The sequence below is a fragment of the Astatotilapia calliptera genome, chromosome 18 (assembly GCF_900246225.1).
Source record: "Astatotilapia calliptera chromosome 18, fAstCal1.2, whole genome shotgun sequence".
Lineage (NCBI taxonomy): Eukaryota > Metazoa > Chordata > Actinopteri > Cichliformes > Cichlidae > Astatotilapia > Astatotilapia calliptera.
The window spans coordinates 31886057-31913878 of NC_039319.1; the positions used below are offsets into that span (position 1 = coordinate 31886057).

General features: G+C 40.0%; 1 protein-coding gene across 3 annotated transcripts in view; it reads left to right on the forward strand.

Moving 5' to 3' along the window:
• LOC113010981 (sickle tail protein-like) overlaps positions 1-13769 on the forward strand; it is a 97439-nt gene extending 83670 nt beyond the window's left edge. For 2 of the 3 annotated variants that reach the window (XM_026150319.1, XM_026150321.1), the window contains 4 exons: positions 5746-5958; positions 7293-9197; positions 10022-10144; positions 11974-13769. In XM_026150319.1, the coding sequence (XP_026006104.1) occupies positions 5746-5958; positions 7293-9197; positions 10022-10144; positions 11974-12000 (2268 nt within the window). In that variant the 3' untranslated portion in view covers positions 12001-13769. The remainder of the gene's footprint in view (positions 1-5745; positions 5959-7292; positions 9198-10021; positions 10145-11973) is intronic. The other variant, XM_026150320.1, reaches the window with a different exon arrangement.
• Positions 13770-27822: the final 14053 nt, after the last annotated feature.

A 27822-nucleotide genomic window follows, 5' to 3' on the forward strand; every position in this document is an offset into this window, starting at 1 on the left:
ATCCCTGTCGGGTACCTCTATGTACGGAAAAGTATTCTGAAATGGTCTTATTGGTGCAGACTGAAGACAGGGGCGCTGAGTACAGAGTCCTGATCCATGAAATAAAATTAGAACCGAAGCCAAATTTTTTTCAAAACGGAGAACGGATATTGCCAATCCACGCAGTCAAAAGCCTTCTCGGCATCCAGTGAGACTATTATCTCGGGGTGATCAACTGAATGGTCAGAATATAGGATATTTAACAGCCATCTGATATTGAAATATGACTGGTGGTTCACTATAAAGCCTGTTTGGTCCTCATGTATAATAGAAGGTACTACCTTCTCAATACGAAGTGCAAGAGCTTTTGTGAGGATCTTATAATCCACATTCAGTAGACTAATGGGGCGATAGGATCCACATTTTTGAGGGTCCTTGTCTTTTTTGAGTATTAAAGAGACAGTGGCTTGGGACAGAGTTTGAGGCAACATGCTTGTTGCCTGAATTTCTGAAAAAACCTCAGACAGTAAAGAAACTAACTTGCCAGCAAAGCATTTATAGAAATCACACGAGAAGCCGTCTGGGCCCGGTGCCTTGCCATTTTACAAGGAATTAACTGCCTGCAATATTTCCGCAGAGGTAATAGGTCTTTCTAGTAGCTCACGTTGGTCTGGGTTAATAGTGGGAGTATCTATGTTCCTCAAAAAGGAATCCAAGTCAGCCTCTGAATAATCAGTGCGGGAAGTATAGAGATCCTGATAAAATAACTTGAAAGCAGCATTAATTCCGTCAGGGTGTGTTACCACCTGACCGGAGTCTAACTGTATGTCGGGTATAGACTGAGCTGCGGCGGATTGACGAAGCTGATGCGAAAGATATCTACCTGCTTTTTCACCATGCTCGTATTTATGATGTCTTGATCTAAGTAGGAGCTTCTCAGTTTCTTTAATTGAGAGGGTGTCAAATTCAGACTGCAGCAGTACCTTCTGCTTATATAAATCAGCGGTTGGACAGGTAGCATATTGTGTGTCAATGTTAGCTATGAGCTCTGTCAGCTCTCAGAGCCGTTTGTTTTGCTTTTTATTCTTATAAGACGAAAAAGAAATAATTTGGCCCCGCAGATATGCTTTTAGCGACTCCCAAATTATAGATTTTGAAACATCTGGAGTGTTATTTGTTTCTAGAAAAAGCTCGATGTGGTGTTCAATGAACTTGCAAAACTCCTCATCTGACATTAATGCTGAGTCAAATTTCCAGAACCGCTGCCTTGCGCACACGTTTGGATATGCGATATCAACCTGCACTGGAGCATGATCAGAAATTACAATTACATGATATTTACACATAGTGACCCTTGGGATAATAATAAAATATCCAGAAGGAAATAATCAATCCTGGAATACGAATGATGCACGGGGGAGAAGAAGGAATCGTATTTTGCTAAGGGCTCAGTGATACGCAGTGGATCTGAAATGCCATAGTTTTGAAGAAATGTGTTCAGAACGGACACTGATCTGGAGGTCCCAGTAGACTGACGCGGCTTAGACCTGTCAAGGTTGGGATCGAATACCAGATTCAGATCCCCGCCCATAATCAGGTGATGCGTATTGAAGTCTGGCAGCAGGCCAATTAGTCTTATAAAAAATTGTGGATTGTCCCAAGTTGGTGCATAAGTATTTACCAAGATAACTGGAGTGTTGTGGAGCTTACAAGTAACTATCAGAAAGCGACCATTCACATCACATTTTACATTTGAGGTGATGAAGGGAAAATTTTTCCTAACAAGAATGGCAACCCCCGCGATTTAAATCCAGAATGGTAGACCTGGGAAACCCAACTTTGTGTCAGCCTCTTGCTTTGCATGGAACACAGATGTGTCTCCTGTAGAAAGACAATGTCCGGTTTGAAAGTTGACACATGAGTGAATATCCTTTTGCATTTTCTAAAATTATTTAGGCCTTTCACATTCCATGTAATAAATTTAGTAGAATCAGGTGTAGTTGCAGCACTTTTGGTTACACAGTTGGCTATATTCACACTTTCAAGACAATCATGACAGGCAAGCTGAACAATAATTTGGGGTAAGTATACGCACAAAACTGCAGCCAACAAGAAAAAAAGAAATTAAAAAAATTAAAAAAAACAAAAGAGCAAAAGTAAAAACCCAGAGTAACTATAAACGCAACTCCCACAAATCGGGAGCAAACTACGCCCTGCCCCCCAAAAGAGCTTATATCCCCCGCTCTTTTTCTTTCCCTCCTTCTTTCTCCCTTTTCTTCTCCCCAGTCAAGTCTGTCCCGTGCTCAGCAAATGAAAATGAAATAAACAATAAAAGCAAAGGTGAATCAAATAGACCAATACGGAAGGCTGGGATGGTCCATTTGGTACAGTAAAGCAGTTGGGCATCTTTCTTTGCCTTTAGACAATAATTCTGATGGCAAAAGATCCAAACGGGACAGACAAAAACAAAAACAAAAAGAGCTTATATCCAACATGTCTCTTCACTCCCCAAATACAAAAGTTGCCCCTAGCAGGGAACGCCAACTATGACCCAGTTGTTAGACATCTGGCAGATTGGAAAGGCACACGTGACTTCTCTTGGTCGATTACTTCACTCAGTGATAAACAATTATTTGCAGACCTATTAAATTATGAAAGAAGCAAAAGTTCAAACCTCTCTAAAGTGCAGTCTGAGTCAGTGAACAATAGAGAGTCAAAAAGCAACTGAGGTCGCACAGTCCACTCAGCCCGTGTCTTGATTCCCACACACAGCCAAGATGCGATTCCTGACGTAGTCTTTAGCAGCCGTTGGATTGGTGAATATTTCCTCACCAAGAGGGGAAGAAATCCTCAGCTTCGCTGGGTATAGCATCCGGAATCTCACACCCCGACATCCGCGCAGTAGATCTTTAACTTCTTTAAAGGCCCCCCGTCTCTTCGCGACTGCAGATGGCAGGTCCGGGAAAATTAGGATTTTGACTCCATCATGCGTCAGGGGACTGTTTACCTCCTCCTTTTCTTGAACGTAATGAAATTTGACAACAAGTGGCCTGGGTCTCTGGTCTCTCGCAGGGATGGGCTGGAGGCTGCGATGTGCCCGATCCAGTGTCGGAGCGGTATCCAGGGCCAAAACCTCCTTTAGTAGCTGGGCCACAGAGTTGACAGGGTGCGTCCCAGTCTCAAAGTGCTCTCTCACGCCAAATATTCGAATGTTGCATCTGCGCTGTCTCCCCTCAAGGTCTTTGGTGTTGTCCGAAAGAGCTGACACAATTTCTTTCAGATCGTGAACTTGCTTCTCCAAGTCCACAGCCCGGTCCGAATACGTGTTTGCATCTTCTTCCAGGCTAGTTAGCCAGCTATGGTGGTCAGTGCAGGTAGTTGCTAGAGCATCAATCTTAGCACAAAGTTCAGTCCGCACTTCATCTATTTGGTCAGAAACATTGCTGCAAAGCGAATCGATCAGCTCATTGAGAGCTTGGCACTTGGTCTCGACTTTTGCTTCCAGCGTAGAAATTTTGGCGACTACATTCTTCTCCGAGTTAGCCATGGCAGCCATTAGCGCGGCCGTGTCCGGGGATGTAGCATTGCTATCAATTGCCTTGGCTCCATCAGTCTTTCTGGTGTTTTTGGACCCTGACATTGTTGTAAAGTTCCCTTGGGCGATGCGCACATTTGCAGTGGTAACTCAGCTGATGACCGATAACGCGTTAGTGCCCAATGTCACAGTATTTATATGAAAAAATAGCGTATCCCCACAGAGCAACTCAGCCACGCGTCTTTACATGTCGCTGCTCCTACGTCAACCCCCGCCACCACTGTACTCTTGAGCAGACGTGTTCTCTGGAGTGACAAATCATGCTTCTCCATCTGGCAATCTGATGGAGGAGCCTGGGTTTGGTGGTTTCCAGGAGAACAGTGTAAAGTTTAGTGAAGGGTTGTTTTTCAGGTGCTGGGCTAAATCCCTTAGTTCGCGTGACAGGAAGTCTTAATGCTTCAGCATACCAAGACATTTTCATCCTCCAAACTTGTGGGAACATCTTCCCGTTCAAACATGACTGCACACCAGTGCACAAAGCAACATCCATTAAGCCATGGCTGCAGAAGTTTGATGTGTGGCCTCACAGAATCCTGACCTCAACCCGATAGAACACCTTTGGGATGAATTAGAGCGGAGACTTCTCATCCAACGTCAGTGTCTGACCTGCAATTCTGAAAGAATAGTCAAAATTCCCCATAAAAAAGAGTTCGATTCAATTCAGTTGCCTCAGGGTGGTTTATAATGTAAGGTAAAGACTAAGGTAACACAAAGAAAACGCATGTAACCCCAACAAGGAAGGAAAAACTCCAGTTTAACAGGAAGAAACCAGGCTCAGGGAAGGGCAACTAGCTGCCGCAACTGGTTGGGGTGAGAGAAAGGAGACAAGTCATAAAACGTGCCCTGGAAGAGAGCCAGAGATTAATAATAACTCATAATTAAATGCAGTGTGAGTGAGAGAAGGAGAAATGCTCAGTGCATCATGGAAAGCCCACAGCAGCCTAAGTCTATTGTAGCATAACTAAGGGAGGATTCAGGGTCACCTGATCCAGCCTGAACTATAAGCTTTGTGAAAAAGGAAAGCCTTAAGCCTAGTCTTAAAAGCAGAGAGCGTGTCTGTCTTGGGTCTGCGCTTCCACAGGCCCCGCTGGTTTAGAAACTTATTTCCGTTAACAAAGCAAGGAAGCAAGACGAACAGCTTTAACCGGTTTTACTTGCTAGCAAGGGAGGCTGGTCGGAACCAGGCTCTTGGAGCTGAACGCTCCTCACCCGCCTCCTAGCCAGCATCAAATAAAGCAGCCTTCCTTGCAGCCTTTAACTGAAAACAGTTACAGTACACACAAGCACCACCCATTGTAAACCCCCCCTATGGTTCTAAAGGATAAGATACTATGTGTGTATGTGTGTGCACGTGTAAGCACGTGTGTGTGTGTGTGTGTGTGTGTGTGTGTGTGTGTGTGTGTGTGTGTGTGTGTGTGTGCACGTGTAAGCACGTGTGTGTGTGTGTGTGTGTGTGTGTGTGTGTATGCGCGAGAATGTGTGTGTGTGTGTATGTGTAGGTGCACGTGAGTGTGTGTTTGTGTTTGGAGGTGCGTTTGTGTGACCTCCTGCCCACAAAAGGGTCATAAAAGCAGGAAGTTTACTAAACAAGAAAAAATCTTCACATAGGATGCCCTATAATAAAACACTGCAGCCTCCCCCACCAACAGACTGGCTGGGGAGGGAGTCAGAAACAAAGAAATGTCTTTGATCATACAGTTTGAACCAAGACTTACAAATTTAAGTAACACACTGACAACATTTAACAATTTGACTCCAACAGTCTGTCTCCCAAACAGACAATCTAAGCAACAAATAAGCACTTTCTTTTTAGTTCTTCACACTTAACATTGAAACACTGCACTATGTTCAAAAGAGTAACTGAGTAAATATATCAAACCACAGATTAATTTTAGTACAACAAACCCTGAAGTTAGAGCGACAGTTGTATGTTTTTTATTAGTAGTAGTTTATTACTAGTGTCTGTGTTAGCCCTTTGGCGAACTGGTCAGGGTGACAAAATGTTAAACCTATGACTTCAAATTGTAGTTTAATTAATGTTACACATCCTTTCACAACAGCCAACAGCGCATTCTTGTTTAAAAAAGATGAAGTGACTCCAATGGTTTTAGACAATGAGCTTTCTCAGTGACAGAAGACACCTAAATTCATTCTGTTCTGTGTTTCACAAGCAGTCTGCACAGGATGAAGATGATAAAGGAAAAGAGCTACCTCTAGTTCCTCAGCTCAAACCTCCACGACAGCCACCAGAGGTCAAACACAAATCCCAGATGTGCACTGCTGCACATCTGGCTATATCCACCTCTGCCCCTGCTGCAGTGTCAGCACAAAGACAAGAGGGGGAGGAGGAAGAGGAAGAGGAGAAAGTCTTGAAAGAACTGCAGGTATACTAAATAAATAGTTATTTTTAAGATAAAATTTTTAATCTGAAGAAAACACCAGGTTGCTAATACTGAGATGAGCCTATGGAAAGCTAAATCTAACAGTTAAAAATCCAGGTTTGTGTTTTAGTTTAGCCTGCCCTAAGTGGACTAAACATGCTTCTGCTTTGACTAATAATTTCAGGATTTTCTCTGCTTTTAACTGACAAAAGCTGAACTTTAATTGTTTTCCTGTTAATGATGAATTTGTCATGACAAACAAACATTAAACCTGTTTCAGAAAAATAAATTTCCAGTGAGCATCACTGGACAGTGTTCTGCTGTATTTGCTGTAAGATACTGATTTTTGTAGTTAGAGATGGACACTGTGTAAACATATGGGGTGGCTGTAGCTCAGGAGGTAGAGCAGATCATTTACTATTCAGTGGTTCAGTCCCTGACTCCTCTGATGCATCCCTCCAAGTGTGAATGTTAGCTTGAAAGCACTTAAGCCTAAAAACGTGCTTGTATGAATGGGTCAATGAGGCATGTTGTGTTTTCAGTGCTCAGGTAGAGTAAAAGCTCTTTATAAGAACCAGTCCATTTACTTTACCATTTGTCATTATGTGCAGTGTGAAATATTGTTACAATATAGAGGTTGGCCTTTATGTGTTTTTTGTTAGCTCTGGTTTAACTCATCTGGAAGTTTGTTACATTCTCATGTAATTCTGTTTAAATCGTGGCTGAAATGAACTGTTTGCATTATATTCCTGTCACTTTGATTTTTTAATTTCCTATTACAAAAACAAGAAGAAAAAAAAGATTACAGTGAGGAATTAGGAGTAAAATGAAGTTTTAGTTTTTCTTAGCCCATATGAGAAGGTTCCTTTCTTCATAAACATGCTGCCCGTGCTGTTCGTGCTCTGTACCTACCTTTTTGGAAAAATAAACTGTAGCTGTTCGCGTTCTTTGACTCTTCAAATAATTAATTTCCTTTTAAACTGGGATCAAACTTTCTTTCACCCTTAAACCATTTATTGCTAAACACAGAGTTGTGGGTTTTTTCATATCAGTTTATGGGTTAAATATGGTGGTGGCAGCACCATGCATCGCAATAGAGGATTAGTATGCCAAAGCCTTCTCTAAGGAAAAAAAGTCATTTATTCTGTCTCAAGAGCTATTCAAAAAATCATCATTGTCATATATCGGCTCTGATCATTGCTGTATTACATTTAAAGTAAAATAATGAATGATTGTACTGAGAAAACATGGATGTAAATTTAAAGTAATTATTGTGCAGAAAAGGCGAAATATGTACTGTTTCTGTTGTTGTTTCATTTCACCTTTTCTGTTCATAGGTGACAGAACTGACAAATAAGAATCACTCATCAGTTGGAAATAAACAAAATGCAAAAAAGGAGAGGACGTCTCTAAACTCACAAGTAGCTAATGAGTTAGCAACATGTGACCAACAGTCAGACCCTCAGCTGTGCTTTACAAATGACTACCCTCTCATAGCAGCAGCTGGACTAAAAGCAAACAGAGAAGGTGGGGAAAACAGTCTCACTGAGAACAAAGTGGAGACGGTAATTGAACAAGTGCCTTCTTGTCCAACAGTAAAGGATGTGGAGATATTTCCACTGGGAACTTTAAAAGATGTTAAACGTTTCCAGGCTGATGAGGAGGAGCCAACATCAAGTCAGGACAAAGATATAAAACTAGATGAACTTAGAGTAGGAAGAGTTTCACAGAAAGAAAATGTCAGAACTCCTAATCAAGTGAAAGAGTTTGTTGGACAGGTATCGTCGCCAGCCACAAAAGAAAAGAAGGTCAAGGTTACAACAGTTGTTACTCTACAGAAAGAAAACATTCAAGGATGTGCCAAAAGTCCCAAAGACATGAATGAAACCGCCAAAGAAGCGTCAGAGAAGAAGTCCAATGTGATGGTGGTTCTAACTTTAGAATCCAGTGAAAACGAGAGGACATCAGGTCCACCAGTCCAGCAGAATGCATCACTGAGGCCTGACCAGGAGTGTGTAACTTCAACCTCCGTTACAAAACCTTCCCCATTGTCACCCATCTTAGATTGTAGTAGCAAGCAGGGGAACCGGGAACAAACAGTAACAGGTAACCAGCTGCAATACACAGAAGACGGAGGTAGCCTGAGCTGTGATGAGGCTGGTGAGGGACCGCCCCCTCCACCGCCTCAGATTTGTAAATATAGCCGTATAATCTCCAAGACCAGAGTCAGACCACAGTCCAAAGAGGAAACCTCAGCCAAAATGAATGGCTCTCAAATACAAACAGTATCTGGGGACACCGCTGGTGAGCCCACCTATGTAGGACATGAGAACCATGGTTTTGAGGACGGTAATGATCAGTTTGACAGAAAACCTATTATTGTTTTCTTGAACCAGCCCGTGGACTTTCAGTCGGCCTACAAGCGGCTGTCTACAATCTTTGAAAGTGAGGAAGATACTGGTGGGATTTTTTCTCCAGAGAGCATTTCAGATGAGGAAAAGACAAACCAGGAGGAAGAGGAACAGGGTATTAGAAAAAGTAGTATCGCGAATATTAATATGGGATCGCTCACGACAGGAGATGGTCAGAATCCTCCACAAATACAGCATGAAGGACCTTCAACAGATAAAAGCTCCGCTCTTGAAAACCAGGGCCAGACTGAATCACCTTCACTTAAAAAAACTGAGACAAAAAGGAAATTCAAATTCAAGTTCCCTAAAAAAAGACTGACAGCATTTAGCCAGGCTATCAAAACAGGAAACAGGGGCAAACAAGAAGTTGTTGTTGATGAGGAGGAAGTAGCAGCATGTGGCACAACAGTCAAGGAGACCAAGAGCCAGACAAATAAATCGCAGATGTTTAAAATTAATAAAATGGAACAAATGAAGTTGGACGAAAGCAGCGCCTGCGACAGAGACAATATCTCCTCTTATATTAATACCAGACATTCAGAGTCACATAACCGGGTAGAGGAGCTCTGCAAAAATGCGTTCGACTCTATAGACAGTCTCGAGAAGTCGATTAAACAGTTGGAAATCAGTGTGGAGAGTATAACTGCCCCTGCTTCTTTATGTGACTCAGCTGACAAAGCTCAGCTTAAAAGAAAAGTCAAACAAGAACGAGAGAGAAGTCCGTCCAAAAGGTCAGCGACTCAGATCACTAAGGGTCCAAATCCACCTGAGAGTAAGAGAGCCAAACCCCAGACTGCACGCGCCAGCGAAAGAAACGGCATCAAGAAACAGGTCTGATATTCCTCTGCCCAGCTGTTTCACTGCAGTTTGCTGGGATGGTGGTGGGCAGCGTTACCATCTACCTCTGTGTTCTTTGAATTTGTCTTTCACCAGCTTTGAATTCCTCTCACAGACAAATCTTCAAACTACCCAAAATTAACAAGAAAACTGATGCATTTAATCACATCTCCGATGGAAAGTTGTTTTCCTACCATAACCTAGGTTTTCTGAACACAAGTGTGGGTTCTGCATTGCTGTTTGCCTTTTTCTTCTTCGTGTATGCCTTTCAGGGAAATTCTTTGCTGCTGTTGCTGATGTTTGAAAAGGAAAACAGTACTATGTGAGAGGGTGATCCTTAAAAATCCTACTGCTTTAGAAGAAGAAGAAGTCAAGATTTTTTCCACTTTAAATGACTCAGTCTTTTAAAACTACTTCAGTAGATACCAAAAATTATTTATAATTCTTTTTACTTTAAAGGCCAGTATGAATACACAGCTTAATTGCTTGTTTTTTTTATCGTAAAAACCAAAAAGAAAGAAAAAATGGCAGCTCCCCTGAGATGGGTCAGTGATTGGCAGCAGCATTGATTTTCATGCATTTTTATTTTTTCTACAGTGTCATTAAATGTCCGATGTCATCTGTAATCTTGATTTATGCTTTAATCTAAAGCTCTTGACTGCTTCTAATTGAATCTTGTAAAAACATTCTGTATCTCCTACATGTTTTTCAGCAACACACAGTATAGTTTTTAGCTTTGACTAGTAAAAGGGCTATATAAATGTAGTTTATCCACCATTGTCTCATACTAACCTTTTGTTTACTTTTGTAAATGGCAGACCTCCAGCAGCACCTCCAGCTCTTCTGCTCTGCGATCTCATGCCAAATCTCACCGTGCCTCTGGATCACCAGAAAAGACTCCTAAGGGCCAGCAGCAGTTCACCCAGAAACAGGCCAGCCAGGTAAATGAAGTTTGAGGACACCTGAGGTTAACAGCTCTGAGTCATCGTAGACTAAAGAGGAGTTCATCTAATGTTTCAAGGATTTGTATTCTTGTTTGGTGTTTTTGTTGTTGGTTTTTTGTGTCAACCATCATTATATTCTTCTACAGTTGCACCTCACAGTGCAAAAACATAAATGATAGTTTTATAATAAATATACTGAAGCTTCAATTCAATTCAGTTGTCTCCAACTCAAGTCAATAAACCTATACTTGTAACTATATGGGACAAGAGTCAATATAACTGTGCTATTAGAAAAGCAGAAACCATGCTCTACATGATAGAAATGTAAGCACTGCATGACTCTGGTGCTGTTTCAACCACATCTACCTACCTACTGTGTGTGTAGAGAGAGAGTCCACAAAGTGGTCCAAATGGAGCAGGATAGCTGGGTGCTGTGTAATAATGGACAAGGAAATGACCTTAAATTGAGTTTGATGTTTTGATTGCACTTGTGTGTGTTCTGCAGTGGATTTTTGTCCTGTTCTTCTTTTTTCAGATGTGCGTCGTCCTAAAGTTTCTAGATGTACCCTGTACTGTCAAGATACACTCCCTGTATACATTAGAGATTTAGTGACATCTCCTATATCGAAATTAAACATGTAATGTCTTGAAACTAGACAAATTTGACACTGAAGTTTCTACATCAGTGAGTGAATCTTGACCTGCATGTAACCTGTACAACTATCCTTCATCTGGCAGTGAGTTTTTCTGAGTTCAGAACTCCATTTCTTTAGACGCAAACACATCAGGATTCATCATTTACAGAAATGAATAATTCTGTGGAAACATCTGCCACTGATTCACTTCATGTTTATGGCACGAAGAGGTTTCCCATCCTTTAAGCACTGCATGGATGTTTTACCGTTCTTGTTTAGTGACGCATTGAAAAAGGGCTGCAGCTATTTATTATTTTAGTAATCAAATAATCTATTGATCATTCCATTGATTAATCCGATAGGAAATACTTTTGTATGTACTTAATGAGAAATAATAAATATTCAAAAGAGAAAAAACACAGGTCTTTCAAATAAACTGCTCATTGGTTTCTATTCTAGAAATTAGTTTAACTGCATAAATCTACGGTGGCCCCTAGAGACAAAGAGACAAAGCACTTACAAACTCCAAAACAGAGTGATTTATAAACACATGGTGAGTGAAAAGGGGTGAGAAAGGGAGAAACACTCAGTGAATCATTAGAAGCCCCCAGCAACCGGTCTACTGCAGCATAACTGATCCAGCTTTGTCAAAAAGGAGCCTAGTCTTAAAAGTAGAGATAGTGTCTGTCTCCTGAATCCAAACTGGAAGCTGGTTCCATAAAAGATGGACCTGAAAACTGAAGGCTCTGCCTCCCATTCTACTTTTAAATATATCAAGTGATGTTCTGTCGTGTGCATGTCACTGCCACTGATTTGTTGTAACCCGTGTGTTTGCAGGCTGTCAGCAGAAGCAGTAAAGCATTGTGTTGTTGCTTTGCGTGCTTCTCTGATTAAAGCCTAGCTCGAGGAAACACCCATCTGTCCACTTCTCACTGCCCAGATGCCACTGATGACCTCCAAACCTGTCCTCTTCCTGCTCCTCCACTGCTTCTTCACCTTCAGCCTTCTCTGCCTCCTTCAGATGTGCCTACCTGTCGTTCCTGAACTCTTTGCTGAAAAACTCCTTCAGTTTGTCCATCAGGCTCTTCACCTTGATCCCCCTCTCCATCCTCTTCATTTCCTTCCATTTCCTTGTCCTCACAAAACTTTTATCCCATCTCTGAATCTGAGTCGTCTCCTCCCTTCTTCTAGACACGCCTTGTCAGCACACCACCTTAACATGAGTCCAGCCCACCGTGGGCTTCGCAGCAATGGCAAGTGTCGGCATCGCCTCGTCTTCACCTCCACCTCAACTAATATTACTCCTCACCCTCCTCCTCTGTCTCGACTTCTTCCCCATTTTCTTCTCCCCCCATCACAGTGACTCAAGGGGCAAAGAGTGTACCAACCCCAGCTCTGCAGGATGTAGCAAGAAACGCACAGGGAGCCAAGCTGTACGTGTGCATGACGGGCACTGTCATGGCTTCAAAGCATACAGACATATCACTGTGTATAATGCATGTATGATGGCATTTAATGGCATCTGGAAACACAAAATCCCTGAACAATATTACTATGAGAGAAAATGCCACACAAGACCACACAGGCCAAAAAAGTAACCGAGAAAAAAAAATGTGTCTAAAAAATCCCAAATGCAAAGATAAATAAAAAGTGTCATAAAGATGCCCAGTTGCTTTCTTTCCAAGTGCTACATGTATGATTTTATCCATGCACATAAACAAGCAAATTATTCTCAACGTGTGTTTGTCCCCTAATCACCGTTATCAAAATGTGAGATGACAAGAAATTAAGGTCCAGTGAAGACGGCATTTCTTTAGCTCTTCAGTCCTTCACAGAGAGGTCCAGATGTTAGAACAGTGTGTTAAATTTAACATTCTTCACCAGTCTTCAACCTGTATGTCAAAAATGTAACCAGTAATGTTGAATAAAATTGTCTCCGTATATTAACTTTAATCCATAGATATTTCTTTTACACGATCTCCATGCAGATGTTCTCATGAGCTCAACGACTGCAGATAATCAAGTGAAAATATTTCCCAGCAGATTGTAAATGACTTCAAATCAGCTCGGCTTCACTCGTCCACTGCACTAAATTGCTTAAGTAATTTCATGAACTGAATATAAATGCTAGGGCTAGTTTAGTTCATTAGCATAATATATAACAGGAACACAGGGAATATTTTTAACAGAGTAATTACCTTTATTAATGATGCTCACAACCTAGCAAGGTTTACTTCTAGTGGAGTGTTTGTATACTGCAGGGGCATTTATTAAACCAAATACTTCTTTCAGCCCTGGTGTTTGTCAGTGAATATTTTGATTGTTACTGTAGAAAACATTTTTAAGATATTTTTCCTCTTTGCTGCAAATTTGAAATGCTTAGTTTAAAAAAAATCCTAGCACTTCTTCCTCCTGGAAGAACTGCAAAGATGTCCATAAAGAGTTCACGAGACTTTCAGTGAAAGACAGACGTTGCTATGGTTTAGTCTGCTCCATTGAGTTACCATTCGTTGATAAATCAGCTGAAATCCATTGGACTGGATTGCCCATTGGTTGGGCGCCGTGTTGTTTTTTTTTCTGCCTGTCATATTATCTTCGTCTATGAGTTAACTTCACAACATGCCCACAACATTTACACCCATTGGTCAGTTCTTCAGAAGAGAAATTGAATCGAATAACACACTGTAGTTGCTGTAGTCATCATAATGGAGCCATGGTTTAGTATTTTTCAAAACCATTTTTCCAGAAAGCTTTTCCTGGTGTTTGTTTATGTTACAGCAGAGAGCTTTCTGTTTTGGGGGTTCAATACTGCTGAATATTGAGGTTGTGACTATCAGAGTTTATCCAAAAGACAATCCCATACAGACTGTAAGCTGTTTAAGAATTTAACGTGTAAAACTGTCAGTATAGAGCTTTTATGTAGCTACTGTTAACATGAAGTGCTGTGCAAATGTTTCAGGTATTAAAACTAAACTGTTAAAAACTGATGCCCTGAGTAGGTTTTTTTGCTTGCACTGTACTGTAGCTGGTGCATACTGTGCTCATTTCCATTTGTTTGTAGTGACTCTTGTCAAAATGAATGCACTTAATGTTTTATGATGGCTTTTATTGCACTTTCAAGTATGATCATTAGACCATTATAGGAGTCCAGTGAGAAGAATCACTCGGCTCAAGCAGAAGTAAAGAATGACCACACGGACGCGCCACGTGGTTGAAGAACTAAAGCAAAAACATTTCAAATTTAAACAGTAAAAAGAATATACAGAGGTCAGTGTTGCTCTCTGATATTTACCACAGGATCGGTGTTTTAATCTCTTTTAATGTCATATTGACTTCAGCTGTTGCTTCCATTGGTACCTTCCTGTCATTTTTGATGTGCAGTTCTTTGCCCACTTACTGTGACTGTACCATTAAAAACAGTAATATGCTCCTTGTTAACTCCATTTAATGTTGTTAATGTTTTTGCTTTCACTGATAACTACCCAGTCAGTGTTGTCATGTTATAGTTTGTGTGTGATTCTTACTCTGAATCGGAATAAGTACAGGGGACAACTGTGTGCACTAAGACCAACTCTTTACTCACTTTATTTCCACCTGCATGCATTGCCAGTGTGCAACACGTAATTACACAATCGAACAATAAACACATACAACAAGTGTTGCATCTTCAAAAACAAAAATAGATAACTGAGCCTTAGTATCGTTGCGACTTGTTTACTGAACCTTCTTTTCAGTGCATGTTCAGAACATCAGTGTCCATTTTACTGCGTCCTACAGGACCCTCTCTTCTTCCTCTTTCTTACAACATTAATGTAACACAGAACCAATACTGCTTCTCCTGGCATTACCATGGTAACAACACTCATTCTATCTGCTTCTTTCAGATGAATAACAGGAACTTGGGATGTAGGTATCTATGAATAATAACTATTATGCATACCCATATATTTATAAAAACAACTAATTTCTTGCGATGCCACAACCAGGGACAATTATGAATACACTACATCTCCCCTTTTAAACAAAAACAGAATATTTCTTTTCTCCCTTTCCTTTGGAGCAAGCAGTGCGCCGTCCGGCAGTGTCGGCTCCAGCTGCGATGGAAGTATCGGCAATGTGGTTCGCAGACGTGGTGCAGTGGTGTAGCTTTATAGGCAAGAAGAGCTCGATATGGATCAGCTGCTTTTTTTCAGTCTGTACAGCACCTTCTGCTTCTCCATTACTTTGCGGAAACTTAGGACTGCTTGTGATGTGCTTAAAGCCGTACGCTGCTGTGAAGTCTGCAAAGGTTTGACCTGAATACTGTCGCCTATTACCAGACATGAGGACCTCTGGGATGCCATGACGGGCGAAGAAAGATTTCAGGTGAGTAATGACATCGTTTGATTTTGTTTAACAAAGCAATCTCAACAAATCTAGAGTGCTAGTCAACAGCCAGAAGGTACGTTTTCCCCCACTCTGCCATGGGCGGGCAGGGTATCCTGTTGGCATGAGTGGCTCACTGTGATTGTGTCTTTCTTGAATGCATGTTCTGCATCACCATCTCAGAGTTTTGTTGACTCAGCCCGGGCCACCACACTGTTTGGCGTACACGAGCTTTACATTTTACAACACCTTGATTTCCATCGTGTAGTTTTTCCAGCACTTCATTTCTCATTGCGGAAGGAATTACAAGCCGTGTATCTTGTGTGTGAATAAAGATCAGCAGGTGAATTTATTAAAGTGTGAGTTCAGGTGAAATCAGAGAGGTGTGTGTTAAAGAGTGTGTAAATGCCCACTGTGACGTCACATCCACAGTGTGTCATCAGTGTTTGTGGTCACAGTGTTTCTGTTTTCATGTTCAGGTTCTCGTTTAAAGTCTCTGTCGCTCACACTTTACTGTTAAATGTTTGAATGTTTAAATGTGAGTGTGTGCCTGTGTAACAGCGCCCTCTAGTGGCCTCCTGCACTATGAGCTCTGCAGACAGGAATGAGCTTTGAGCAGCTCTATGTAACCCTGGTAAACATAGCTGTCAATAAATAAAGCCTGCTAGTAAAAACAGTCATAAGAAATATATTACAGGTGATAAATAATCAATAAATAGATCATAATGGTTAAAAAACTAATTAAAAAACAACAACAATGATGCAATTCATGGTATAGTGTTTCATTTGTGTTTAAAAACATCCATCCAACCATCTTCATCCGCTTTATCCGAGGCCGGGTCGCGGGGGCAGCAGCCTAAGCAAAGAGGCCCAGACATGTTAAAGGTTAAAAAACTTGCTGCTTCACTGTGTTTTCGTGTTAATTCAGGTAAAATGGGTAAAATATGTGTTCAGACTCTTATGATAACTATAATAAGAACATAACTGAACGAGACTTGGTGAGTAGTGTTGGTGAGATGAAGCCTCGTGATGAACTGAAGCTTCTATCCAACTGGTCGATTTATGGTTTGAAGCATTGTGATGATTCATTTGCTCTACTGCGCCATCAAGTGGACGATTCTAGTGAAACAGGCTCTGTGATTATAATGATGTGATGTGTAAACCTCTAAACTGAATATATACATTCTTTTCATGGTTATTTATCCCGAATATTTTCTCAGTGTGTCTGATACAAAAGAGAAAGTGGAAACTATCAGGACAGAGTTTTGATATGATTGTGTAACTGTTAGGGCTCGGTATCGTCACTGATTTCTAGAATCGATTCCACGATTGGATTCTGATCATGCATCACTACATATCCATATTTTTATATCTATAAAAAGTAGGGGTGCAACGATACACAAAATTCACGGTTCGGTTCGGTTCGATACTTTGGTGTCACGGTTCGATATTTTTTCGATACAAAAAAAATGTTCATGCCCTTTTAATTTGTCATTTATTAAAATTATAAATATATATTTTAACTCAAAAGTACAGTTTTTAAATTTAACCCTAACCCTTGTGCGTGTTTTTTATTTTGACAGCGAATGCGCACCTGCGGACCACTTATGTGCAGCCCTGGTTATTTAGCTCGTCATATTGCAGCCACAGAAATTCTTTTGTCCATGAAACCATAAAGCTGCACTTTCTTTTTGCCTTATAGTCTGATTTGTCATAACTTCTCCGTTTTGTGGTAAGCTTTTCTTTGGCTGTCACTTCTTCACCCTGACCTGTCTTATTTGGCTCAGCAGAACTAAAATATATATCCTGCTGCTTTTACACACGGACTCACATAAGCTCAGCGATTCTCTGCGCGATCAACCTCTCACATGTTTAAGCTTGCTGCCGGAGATTTCACTTGTCATGTTTCCATAATAAGCTAACGATTAATAAGACGATGTCAGAGGAATTGGTGCACAAATTATCATCACTCACAGATCAGTGCTGTCGCTCTCTATACACAGTTCGCACGATTGCAAAGTGAAAGCAAAAAAACAAGCGCAAATTCAAACGCGATTTCAATATGTCACATATTGACAGTGGCTCACCGATGCCAATGACATAATTACCCAGCTACATTTCTGAAAGAATGCAAAAGCATTGACATATATTTTTCCTACAATAGCCCGACGGGCAGGGCAGAGATAGATTTTGGTAGCCCGACTGAAAAAATCGCTAGCTCCGGGACGTCGGGCTAGCGATATTGCGAGCCCTGTATCTGATTGAGGAATCACTCATCTTTGGAAAAGAGAGTTTATTACAGAGAAATGTCTCTTTCCAAAATACAAGCTATACTATCCGCTTCTTCTGGGCTATATTCTCAGCAGCATAAGGAGAATCATGTGCTAACAGCTGTCTAAATGACTCGGCTAAAGTTAGTAGCATGCTTGTTGTTTTTGTCTTTGCACTAGGATGATGTCGGCGTAAATGTGCAGTCATATTCGTTGTGTTCCCACTAGTGCTCTCAGGTTAATCTCGTTGAAATGACCTTAACGCCACAACACGGCAAATCTCCGTTAACGAGCTACCGCCGATCGCCCCGTGCATGGGGCTAGACGGCCAACACGTTAACGAGCTAACTGCGCTAACACACTAGTTCCCACCCATGTAATTAAGCATTGCGTGGCACATCCAACATACTGTTTTACTTTAGTCCATGACTCGCTTACCTTCAGGGTCATACGTCACATGAAAACCAAAATAATTCCAAACGCCAGATCTGAATGAGGGTGGGGGAGGTGCCCTGCGCTCTTCCTTCTGACTATGCTGTCTGTGTGGAGCGCTCAGTGGATCTGCGCTCGACAGTGCAGCCTAGGCGGAGTAGTCGAACGCAGATTCACTGAGCGCTCAACACAGACAGCATCGTCAGAAGGAAAGTTGATAAAATAAATTACAAATGTTGTATTGTTCGATACATATGCGTACCGAACCGAAAGCACTGTATCGAACGGTTCAATATCGATACGAATATCGTTGCACCCCTAATAAAAAGAAAGCTGACACTTGCCAGACTTTATCAAAGGTGTAAACATCACAGCAGAGGCCTTTGTGTCAAAGTAGCTGAGGATAAAACAGAAAAACATGAAGGTGATTTTCCTGGCCTGGATTTTATAAAAATATTCTGCAGTAAATCAAAAACGAAAGAAAACCATGAATCAACATCTGAACATTACCTGATGCTGCTGAAGTGAAGCAAGGTTACAGAGGTTGGATTAGAGACACAGCAAAAGTTTTTCATTTTTAAAAAGTTTAAATATGTTCAGTATTGAACAGCAGAAATTAGGCTTTCTTTTTGGAAGTAAGTGAAAGGAAATAAACAGCATCCGACAGGCTGTAAACAACGGTAGACTTGTGCGTAACAAGCAAGCGAATAATGCAGAAAACAGATTTTTAGACGGGAAACTGTTCTTGAAGTACAGAGAGAGAGAGAGTGTCATGATCCAAGCAGGCAGGAACACAGGCACAAATGTAATCTTCAAAAAAATGGGTTTTATTATACCCCCCAAAAAGGACAAGATGATTACAAAAATTCAAAATAACAAAAAATAAAGTTTTTAAGAAGCAAGTGGGCCCATAAAAGAGGTTAACTTAACAGACTGCTACTCAAAAGTCACTTAACAAAAACATAACTCAACAAACTGACCTGCCCAAATGAGAAACAGCTCCAGTTATATAGCAAATGAATAAACCATTATATACACCAAAGGTGAAAACTAAATATAGAGATAACAGCTAACCATCATTCAAGAAGAACCCCATTCCCCCTGCATGATCACAATAGATGGTCCAGTCCACTTTATTGGCTTCTGCATTTGAACCAGCTCCACCCTCAGCCTCCTCTTTCAGCCAAACCAGGAAGGACTGGAGCGGAGGTCAGGTAACTCAGAAAGAGCAGAAATATAATCACCCACCTATATAAAATAACAAACAATGCAAAGCAAAGTCTATGCCACCATTTGGGCTATAGCTTAGTGCTGTCATGCATTACAGGTAAACTCAAAATATCAAATTAGTTAACTTATGATCACAGAAGCTTTAGAGCATAACGTAAACATAAGACAAAAGACCAAATGAATATTACCCAAGCATCTCAGTTGTGTGGTTGCATGCATCCATCACAGAGAGAGAGAGAGAGCGAGAGAGCTGTGCATGAAGTGTGATTTTTATCGCGCTCGAAGCGAAACAGCAAAAGTCAGAGTGAATTCATGACGATGTTTATGTGAAGCATAGTTTGGATCTTCTTTGGCTGCTGCTTCATGTTGTGTTGGGCTCTTGAATAACACTCCTGCTCAAGTGATAATGTGGAGCAACAACAATCTTTAATGCAGTTTTTCTTGTGGCTGTTCACGTGCCAACCCATTTCCTGTTTGTGGGTAAGTACTGCCGCCTAGTGGCGCATGCATGTACATCCATATAGATTACACCACAGTTCAGTCAATATTGTTTGGACAGAGATAAAAGCTGCAGCTTCAGAATCAGCGCAAAAAGGGCGTAAACACAAAGCGCGGACCGGCCAACGGATCAGAATCAGCGAGCTGTCGGCTTTCAGCCACGGCCGTGTCCGTGCCGTCGGGTGAGAAAGCCACATCTCACTGATCCTGATCCGTGATCCATAAACGCTTTGTGTTTATGTCTTTGTGCACTGTAAAATGTAATTCTAGACGTTTGTTATTTCAACATATTATTCTATATCAGTTTGACGATAGATGACTGAAGTTGTTGTTATAACATAGAATTACAAGTTAAAAACGTCCCAATTACACCAAAAAAAAAAGCTAACTTGAAAACTCATGTCCAGCTAAATCAGCAACTTATCTTAACTTGACAATGTGGGTAAGTTGAGCACAGCAGGATTCAAAACTGTCCCACGTGACTGCTATCGAGGTGCATCATGGGGAATTGGCGGTTAACGACATGCTCACTTTACTTGGACGTTTTCTAATCGTCTTCTTTGGAATCTGCTTTCACGGTGAGTAACATTAGTTATAACTATAAGGAAAGAGAGCTACGAAAGTTGGAACATGTTTTGAATTCATGGCATGACGTGGGTTTTCTCTTTTACCGAAATGTTTGCTTTAGCTAATGTAACTTTAGCCCACAAGGTCCAGCTTGTGTGTCATGACCAAACTTGACCTAATAAACTGACATATGGCCTTTTTTATGGGTTTAATGTGGCACTGACCAAATCACAAGTATTGTGCCGCTAGCTTTAAGGTTGTGCACTCAACCACTGCTGCGATATTAGCAAGCTAACTCAGCTAATTAAGCTTGTTTCATATTGTCTCTGTACTTGTAACAACAGGCTGTTGTATTTTGGTGGAAGTTCATTTTGGCAATATTTCCAATAACTGGCTGGGTTCAAAAAGAACTTTTTGGCAGGACTCCGATGCTTGTTGTCATCTGTTTACACCTATGTAATCACTTAAGTTGTTATTAAGTGCGGCATGCTAAGCTGCAAGAGTGCACTGAGGATTGAGACAAAATATGGTCCACAAACCAGCATTATATTAGTTTTTATCAGATAGTCCTCCAGTGTGTTTATTTTTTGCTTTAATTACATTGTGCAGTTATTTGTTACCCTGAAATGCTCTATGCTTAACAACAGCTCGCTATTTTAACTTATTTTTGGACTCTTGTGATCAGTATGACCAGATTGTGTGAGTTTCCATACTAAAAGACCTGTAGTGATAAAATAATTGGCATAAGAGACACTGATTTTTGGCATGATATACTGCAGAAGTGTTTTTGGTTTTTTTTTTGCATAATTTACCTTTTAATTAAACTGCATTCCCTGTATTGTAACAAAACTAACATTGTTTATATGTCAGAAAATTAGCAAACATGAATAAATGGCGAAAACAATATAATTATAACATATTTTTATTTTACTTATTTTAGGTCTGTGAAGCCAAACTTGATGCTGGGGATTTATTTTTGTCAGTGGAGTCGAATGGTAAGTTACAATTTGTGCATTTTGTCATATTGGAAACACCACAGATTATATTGTAACTTAATAGCTCTGTAGAACAAATGATATAAAGATTGTAGTGTCAGGGTCCTTAAGAAGTAATATTGCACTATTGATGATCGCATGCAGGTGGCATAAACTAAATATTCAGACGTGCTACCAACAAATGATTCATTAACAAAAGCAGTGGAGCAGACTGTTTAGGTTCTTGTGGTTGTAATAACATCCATAACTGCAGGTTTGTCATTAATTTATTTTCACAGGTCTAGATGATCACATCTGACTTTGTCATTTAAATGAGGTGGACTTGCAAACTTTGCACTCTTTTGGGTAAATTGCTGTCCACTACATATACACAGAATGTGCACAGTATTTCAGATATAAAAAGCGAGTATGTAATGGACTCGCTGGCTTTAATGTAAAAAGCCTGTTGTGTAACTTTAATGAGACAGTTGGACTAAAGCAATGTGTTGCTCATCAAGGTAAACATCTGAGGAATAAGGCAATTGTTACTTGTCCTTTCACTCAGTGTTCTTTTAATCACACATTTACTCCAGTTTTACATCACATAAGTCATTTTCACAATCATTCTACTTTAAAAGATTTCAAGACAGAGCTTATTGTTCTCTGAACTTCCTTGTTCGCTGAACGGCAGGTAAAGTGCATCTTTTTGTTTGTTTGCTTTTGTGTGTTTGTGTTTTCTCTAATGGGCCTCAGATTAAGCCTCAGTTTGCTTAAATTTGGGTCTCAAAGAATCTTTTTTTATTCTGCCTGTACTCCCCACCCCTCTTCTTCTGTTGCTCAGGTTGAAGCAGAATTTGCCTGTCTTACATCTGTTGACCTGAAAGGGTTCCTTTTTGCTATGCTTGACCATTATGGAGAGGTTCGTGGAGCTGTACAAAATCAAGAGCGGCATGGGAGGGCTAACTAGGCTCATAAAATGCTTCGGTGATGATGTAAGTGTTCAACTGCGAAATCTAATCCTTTAAGTTTTAGGTTATCCAGTTCAACTGATGAACTCATTGAAAGAAGGCTGATGAGTAAAGTCTGTCATCATATTTCACAACTGGACATTTAGTGTGGTAACTTTTACTGTGTATATTGGTGGTAGGTTGGATATCATTGATTGATTGATTGGTAATTTATTTCAACATGTGAACAATATACAAGTACATTTAGAAAAGAAATAAGAGAGAGAAAAAGATACTATACAAATTACATACAAAAAACCATTCTGATTAATTTACATGTTGAAAGGGAGTGGGAAGAAGTATACACTTATTTATCATATTCTACTTGAATGTCCTGATAAGCCTGATTCAAAATCTCCAATGATAATCATATATTGATAGAATTATGTATCAAAAGCTGTGAATTTGGAGCTGTCTGCATGCTTCATAAACACTGTTTAAAAAGTGTTTTTGTTTTCTTTTTGACTTCTTTGACCAGAGCCCTACACAAAGGAAGAGGACAGAGGACCTCACACACTCTCAAGACTGTGAAGGTTAGCATTGTTTATTTTAGTAAATTTTATAATGACAGCACCACAGTGGATTTTAAACTAAACAATAGATGCCACATGATAACATGTGTACTTCTTCCTCACCAAATGTATTATTACAAGATCTTTGACACTGGATTTGGTCTGGGTTTCAGAGAAACTAACTGGCAAGCTAGCATTGATATAATTAGTGTCTTGTGTTTATTCGTGTCTTCACCAGGGTCTTTGACATTTCGCTGCTGTACTCTTCACTTCAGCTTTACGTTTGATTTCTCACATTGTATATTGTAATGGCAGAGACATTAGGATATTTAAGGGGCTGCAGTGGCTGCTACAGCTGTGGGGGGCAATACTTCGTGAAGTGTCCTGGACCCTGGAAAAGAGACTATGTAGACTGTGTAGACTGGGTAAGCAATTAAAGGCAAGGCAAGGCAAGTTTATTTGTATAGCACAATTCAACAACAAGGTGATTCAAAGTGCTTTACAGAGACATTAGAAACAAGAACAAATAAAAAGCATGATTTAAAATTGAATAAAACAAGCAAATAAACTATAGCAAATAAAGGTTACTGGCCCAGAGTCATTGGGCAGCTGGGTAAAGGTGGATGTTGATATTCAGTGCCAATTATGCAACCTGTTCAGCCATGTCTATATGCTCTTTTTTTTTTTTTATGCTGTTAATATAGGGAGAAAAAATAAACTTGAATCAATAAACTGATCAAAGAAGCATGGTCTATGGAGCCACAATCTGATCCTGTAGTGTAGCTGCAGTTTGCACAGTTCATGTATTCTCAGACAGATTTGGTTTAGAGCACAGCCAATATTTAGCGTAAGTAGATTTAAATTTACACACACTGGTGATGGCAGCTACATTGCAGCCACAGCCACCCTGGGGCGCACTGACAGAGGCGAGGCTGCCGGACACTGGCACCACCGGGCCCTATGACCACCACCAGTAGGTAACAGGTGAAGTGTCTTGCCCAAGGACACAATGACTGAAACTGTCGGAGCCGGGGCTCGAACCGGCAACCTTCCGATGATAAGACGAACTGTCAACTCTTGAGCCACGATTCAGTCATCCACCCATGTGTGTGAATGACTGAATGTGTAAAGCGCTTTTGAGTCCTTAAGGTACTAATAAAGCGCTTTACAAATACAGGCCATTTACCATTTAAATGGAAAATTTTGTTTGAATTCTGCAATTGAAGACATGCTCAGTTATTTATGAACATGGTCTTTGTTTAAAGCAAGAAATGGATTTGTAACATGGGGGTGCATATCTCATTCTGAAAAAACTTTACTAATAAGTGTTACCCAAAGCCAATCAGCATCAGCCAAGGAATCAGTGTGGCTCTTCTTTGGAAAGACATGAATTCTTAAGCACGAGGGATATTGTGTAATTTTATTTTATTTTTTGTCTTTGAACCCTTTTATAGCCGACAGGTATTGAAGACACGTTTTCTAAGAGGATGAAAGTTGCCATTGTGATGGTGAAAGAAGAAGACATCATCGATGTGTTGGTTGTCGTTGAGGCGGCAGTAATCCTGTCTAATCTGAGGGATGTCTCAAGTGCCATTTCCATGCTGATGGGCCTTCTCTTTGCCCTCAACATAGACTATCCAACGGAACTTAAGGGCATCTTTGAAGTCATTCAGAACATCCTAATGAACATTGGTGGAAGGCAGTGCGTCTCACTAGTGCATGGTCTAAGAAACAGACTCTTGCAGAACGCCATGCAGAACTGTAATTGTATGCTCACAGCATACAATTGCCTTAGTGTTAAGGACAGTTTTTATTTTACTGTTTGTTTTTTTATTCTTGCAAGTTCTCATTCTCACTTTTGTATGTCACTAAATGACTACACTTTACATTCCAGATTAGACAATTACTCATTTGTTCATGGTTTAAGAAACTTACGTGAACAACAATATAATGGTGGACTCTGCAGATGCTTATCTCATCAAGTCAGTAGTTTTTCCTTTGTTTTGCAATTGAGCAGACTCAAACTAATGTTGCTGAAATATTCATATTATCAAATGTTTCAGAAGCATGCACTCATTTTCAGAGATATTGGTTCTGTGGAATTTGTTGCAATTGTTTTTGTTTTTTTGGGGGGTTTTTTTCTCTTTTTTTTTGGCCTGTCCCGTTTGGCTCTTATGCCATCAGAGTTGTTGTCTAAAGGCAAAGAAAGATGCCCAACGGATTTACTTTACCAAATTGACCATCCCAGCCTTGCCGTAATGGTCCATTTGATTCACCTTTTATTGTTCATTTTATTTTCACTTACTGAATACGGGACAGACTTGACTGGGGGAAAGAAGGGGAGAAAGAAAGAGGGAAAGAGAAACAGCTGAGAAGAGGGACGGGGGAGAAGGGCAAAAGACAAAAACCAACAGAATGAGCAGAAAAAGAAAAAAAAAATGCATCTATCAATCACCTGGATCACCTGTTGAGAAAGAAAAAAGAAAACAAGCAGAAGAGAACAAGAGTAATAGAATAAACAACATCACAATGATATATGGGAATATGACAGTAAATACTAAATATTAAACATTATTGTGCAGCACATAAGATCAACAGAACACAGTGTGCTTTGAGGTAGGAGCCAAAAAGGGTGTAGTTTGTGGGTGTGATCACCCGTGTGTACACCTGTGAGCATGGACGCGCTTGTTTTTAAAAGGTTCCTTCATGTAATGATCTGCTAGAGGGTGTGGGGGGGCCACAGCCCCGTCCTCCAGGGCATGAAGCAGGTATGGAGGAGATCAAAACTCCAGACATCCAGAGGCCCCCAGAACACAAGAGACCAAGGAAGACCAACAGAGGGGCAGCCGCGCCACTGTCCCAGAAAGAGCTGAGGAGAGTCCCAGATGAGGGCTCACTCAGCAGCCGTGGAGCAGAAGCCAGGGGGAGTTGCAGTGACGCGCCTGTGAGCTCCGCCGGCAGCCAGCCGTGCCTGAGTGACCGAGCCCCAGGCCCCAATTTGTTGCAATTGTAAACGAAGACAAATAGAAGAGTTTGATGTCTTAGTTGTTATAAACTGATCTTTACTGTCACTCATCAAAGGTTTTGTACTATTTTAATATTTCAAGTTTTGTGCTAACAGGTGTGACTGAGCACAATGAAGTTTAAAAATTTTGCAAATGTAAAGAATAACTTTTCTAAAATAGCAAGTGTCCCGTTGATACATTACAATAATGCAGACTTTATGTTGTTACTTCACAAGAATCACTACTGCTCCTAGAGTATTGGTCAGAATTTAATCTTGACCCAAACTGGGCTCAAGACCAAGTTCAAATTTATTGTTTCGCAGGGAGCAACTTTTGAGTTTTGATGGATTGTGAGCCTGATGAGCTACGTCACTGATTTCTGTTTCTCAGATGACTAAGATGGCACAATAAATGTTGAATGTTGCATGCTCATGAGTAATTATCTTGTCATGTTCTTAAAACAAACTTTCTGCCTGAATTGATCAGATACACTTTAATGGAATCTGTGGGTTTTTATTTTTTTTCTGTAAACAACAGAAAATTTATTTAAAGGAATGTAGATATTTAAACCTGAACTCTAAGATAAGCCTAACAGGTAGTTTTGCTGAAATGGACGTTAGAAAGCTTAAAAAAGAAAAACTTAAGATGTTCAATACACATTTTTCTTTACATCCAGTCAGTCAACTCTGATAATTAAAATGAAACTGATTTACGAGTTCACTCAGCTACTTTAAGGAGCTCAGTTAATTAATAAACTTAAATCAACTTAGCTAACAGATTATGTTAAGCTGAAATAGATTCCTAAGTTAAAAGAACTACTAAAGTATTTGAATTAACTGAAAAACCCAAGTCAACTGAACTAGGACAAGAGTTTAAACAATAGATTATTTTAATTTAGCTGAAAGGGTTTTCCCAAGTAAAAATGACAATTAAAGGAGTTGAACTGGCTAACAAATCTCAGTCAACTAAACTAAGATGAAAGTTTAGACGACATGTGATTTTTCATCAACACAACATTTGGTTGTGTTACAAGAACAAACTCTATTTCTTGACTTAACTTAAAATTTTAAGGCAGCCCTTTACCTGATATTTTTAAGTTGAAACAAGTTATATTTTACAGTGTGGTTTAAACTGTGAATATACTGCTGTGTATTGAAGTTCCTCTTGTTTTGCATAGAAATATACTATAATATATATAATATAATATAGTCGGCCTCTTGTGTAAAGGACACAGTGATGCTAAAGTCAGAAGCTGTGGTCAGTTCAGTCAGCCCAGGTTTCAGTATTCATGACATGCCTGAGGTAAAATTTGACCTCACTCCCCCTTAGTTAAAAGAAATAATGAAAGCGCATGAAAAAACTCCTGACTTAACTCTCTGTGCTTGCATTGGGATGGCTCTCAGGAAGGCATCAGTGCAGCACTGTACCAGTGACAGTGATGTAAGCTACTCATCATTGGTTTTGGGTCAAAAACTGCACCAAAGGCTAATTACCACCTCAATTCCTGAAAAGCAGGAAATGTATGAATGATTTTGAGCATATATGTATTCTGCCCGTTCCATTATTTTATGATACAGGCAATAATTCATGAACCCTGTCTGTGTCTATCCTATGAATTCTAGCCAAAAGCACCTGAGAACATGCACACTGCAAAAACAGCTATACTTGAAACAAGCCAAATATTCTTAAATCTGACAAAATTTTCTTGTTTTGAGCAAAAAAATCTGCCAATGGGGTAAGCAAAAGTTGCTTGACTAGAATTCTTAAAACTAGCAAATTAATCTAACTGCCATATGCCTTTTAACTAGACAAAATTGTCTAAAATGTATGCTTATTTGAAGAAAATATGACTTATTATAAGTAAAAGATACTTTGATATTTAGAAAATCTGTACCTAAAATGAGTATTATGCTTTCTTGAACAAGCTGTTTTCAAGAATTATTTGCTTACTTTAAGATTCGACACCTTAATTTAGATTTTTCACATAAAAAAAACACCTTACTATAGGACAAATTTTCTTAAAACTGAATTGTTTCTTTCTTGATTGAGCTAACTATAAGAATTATGTTTCGACTCTGAGAACAATAATCAGCAAAAATTCCTGAGAATAAGACACCATCTCTTCAAAAAGCTACTAAAAATAAGGGAATTCATCTTAAATTAAGACAGCAAAAGCACTC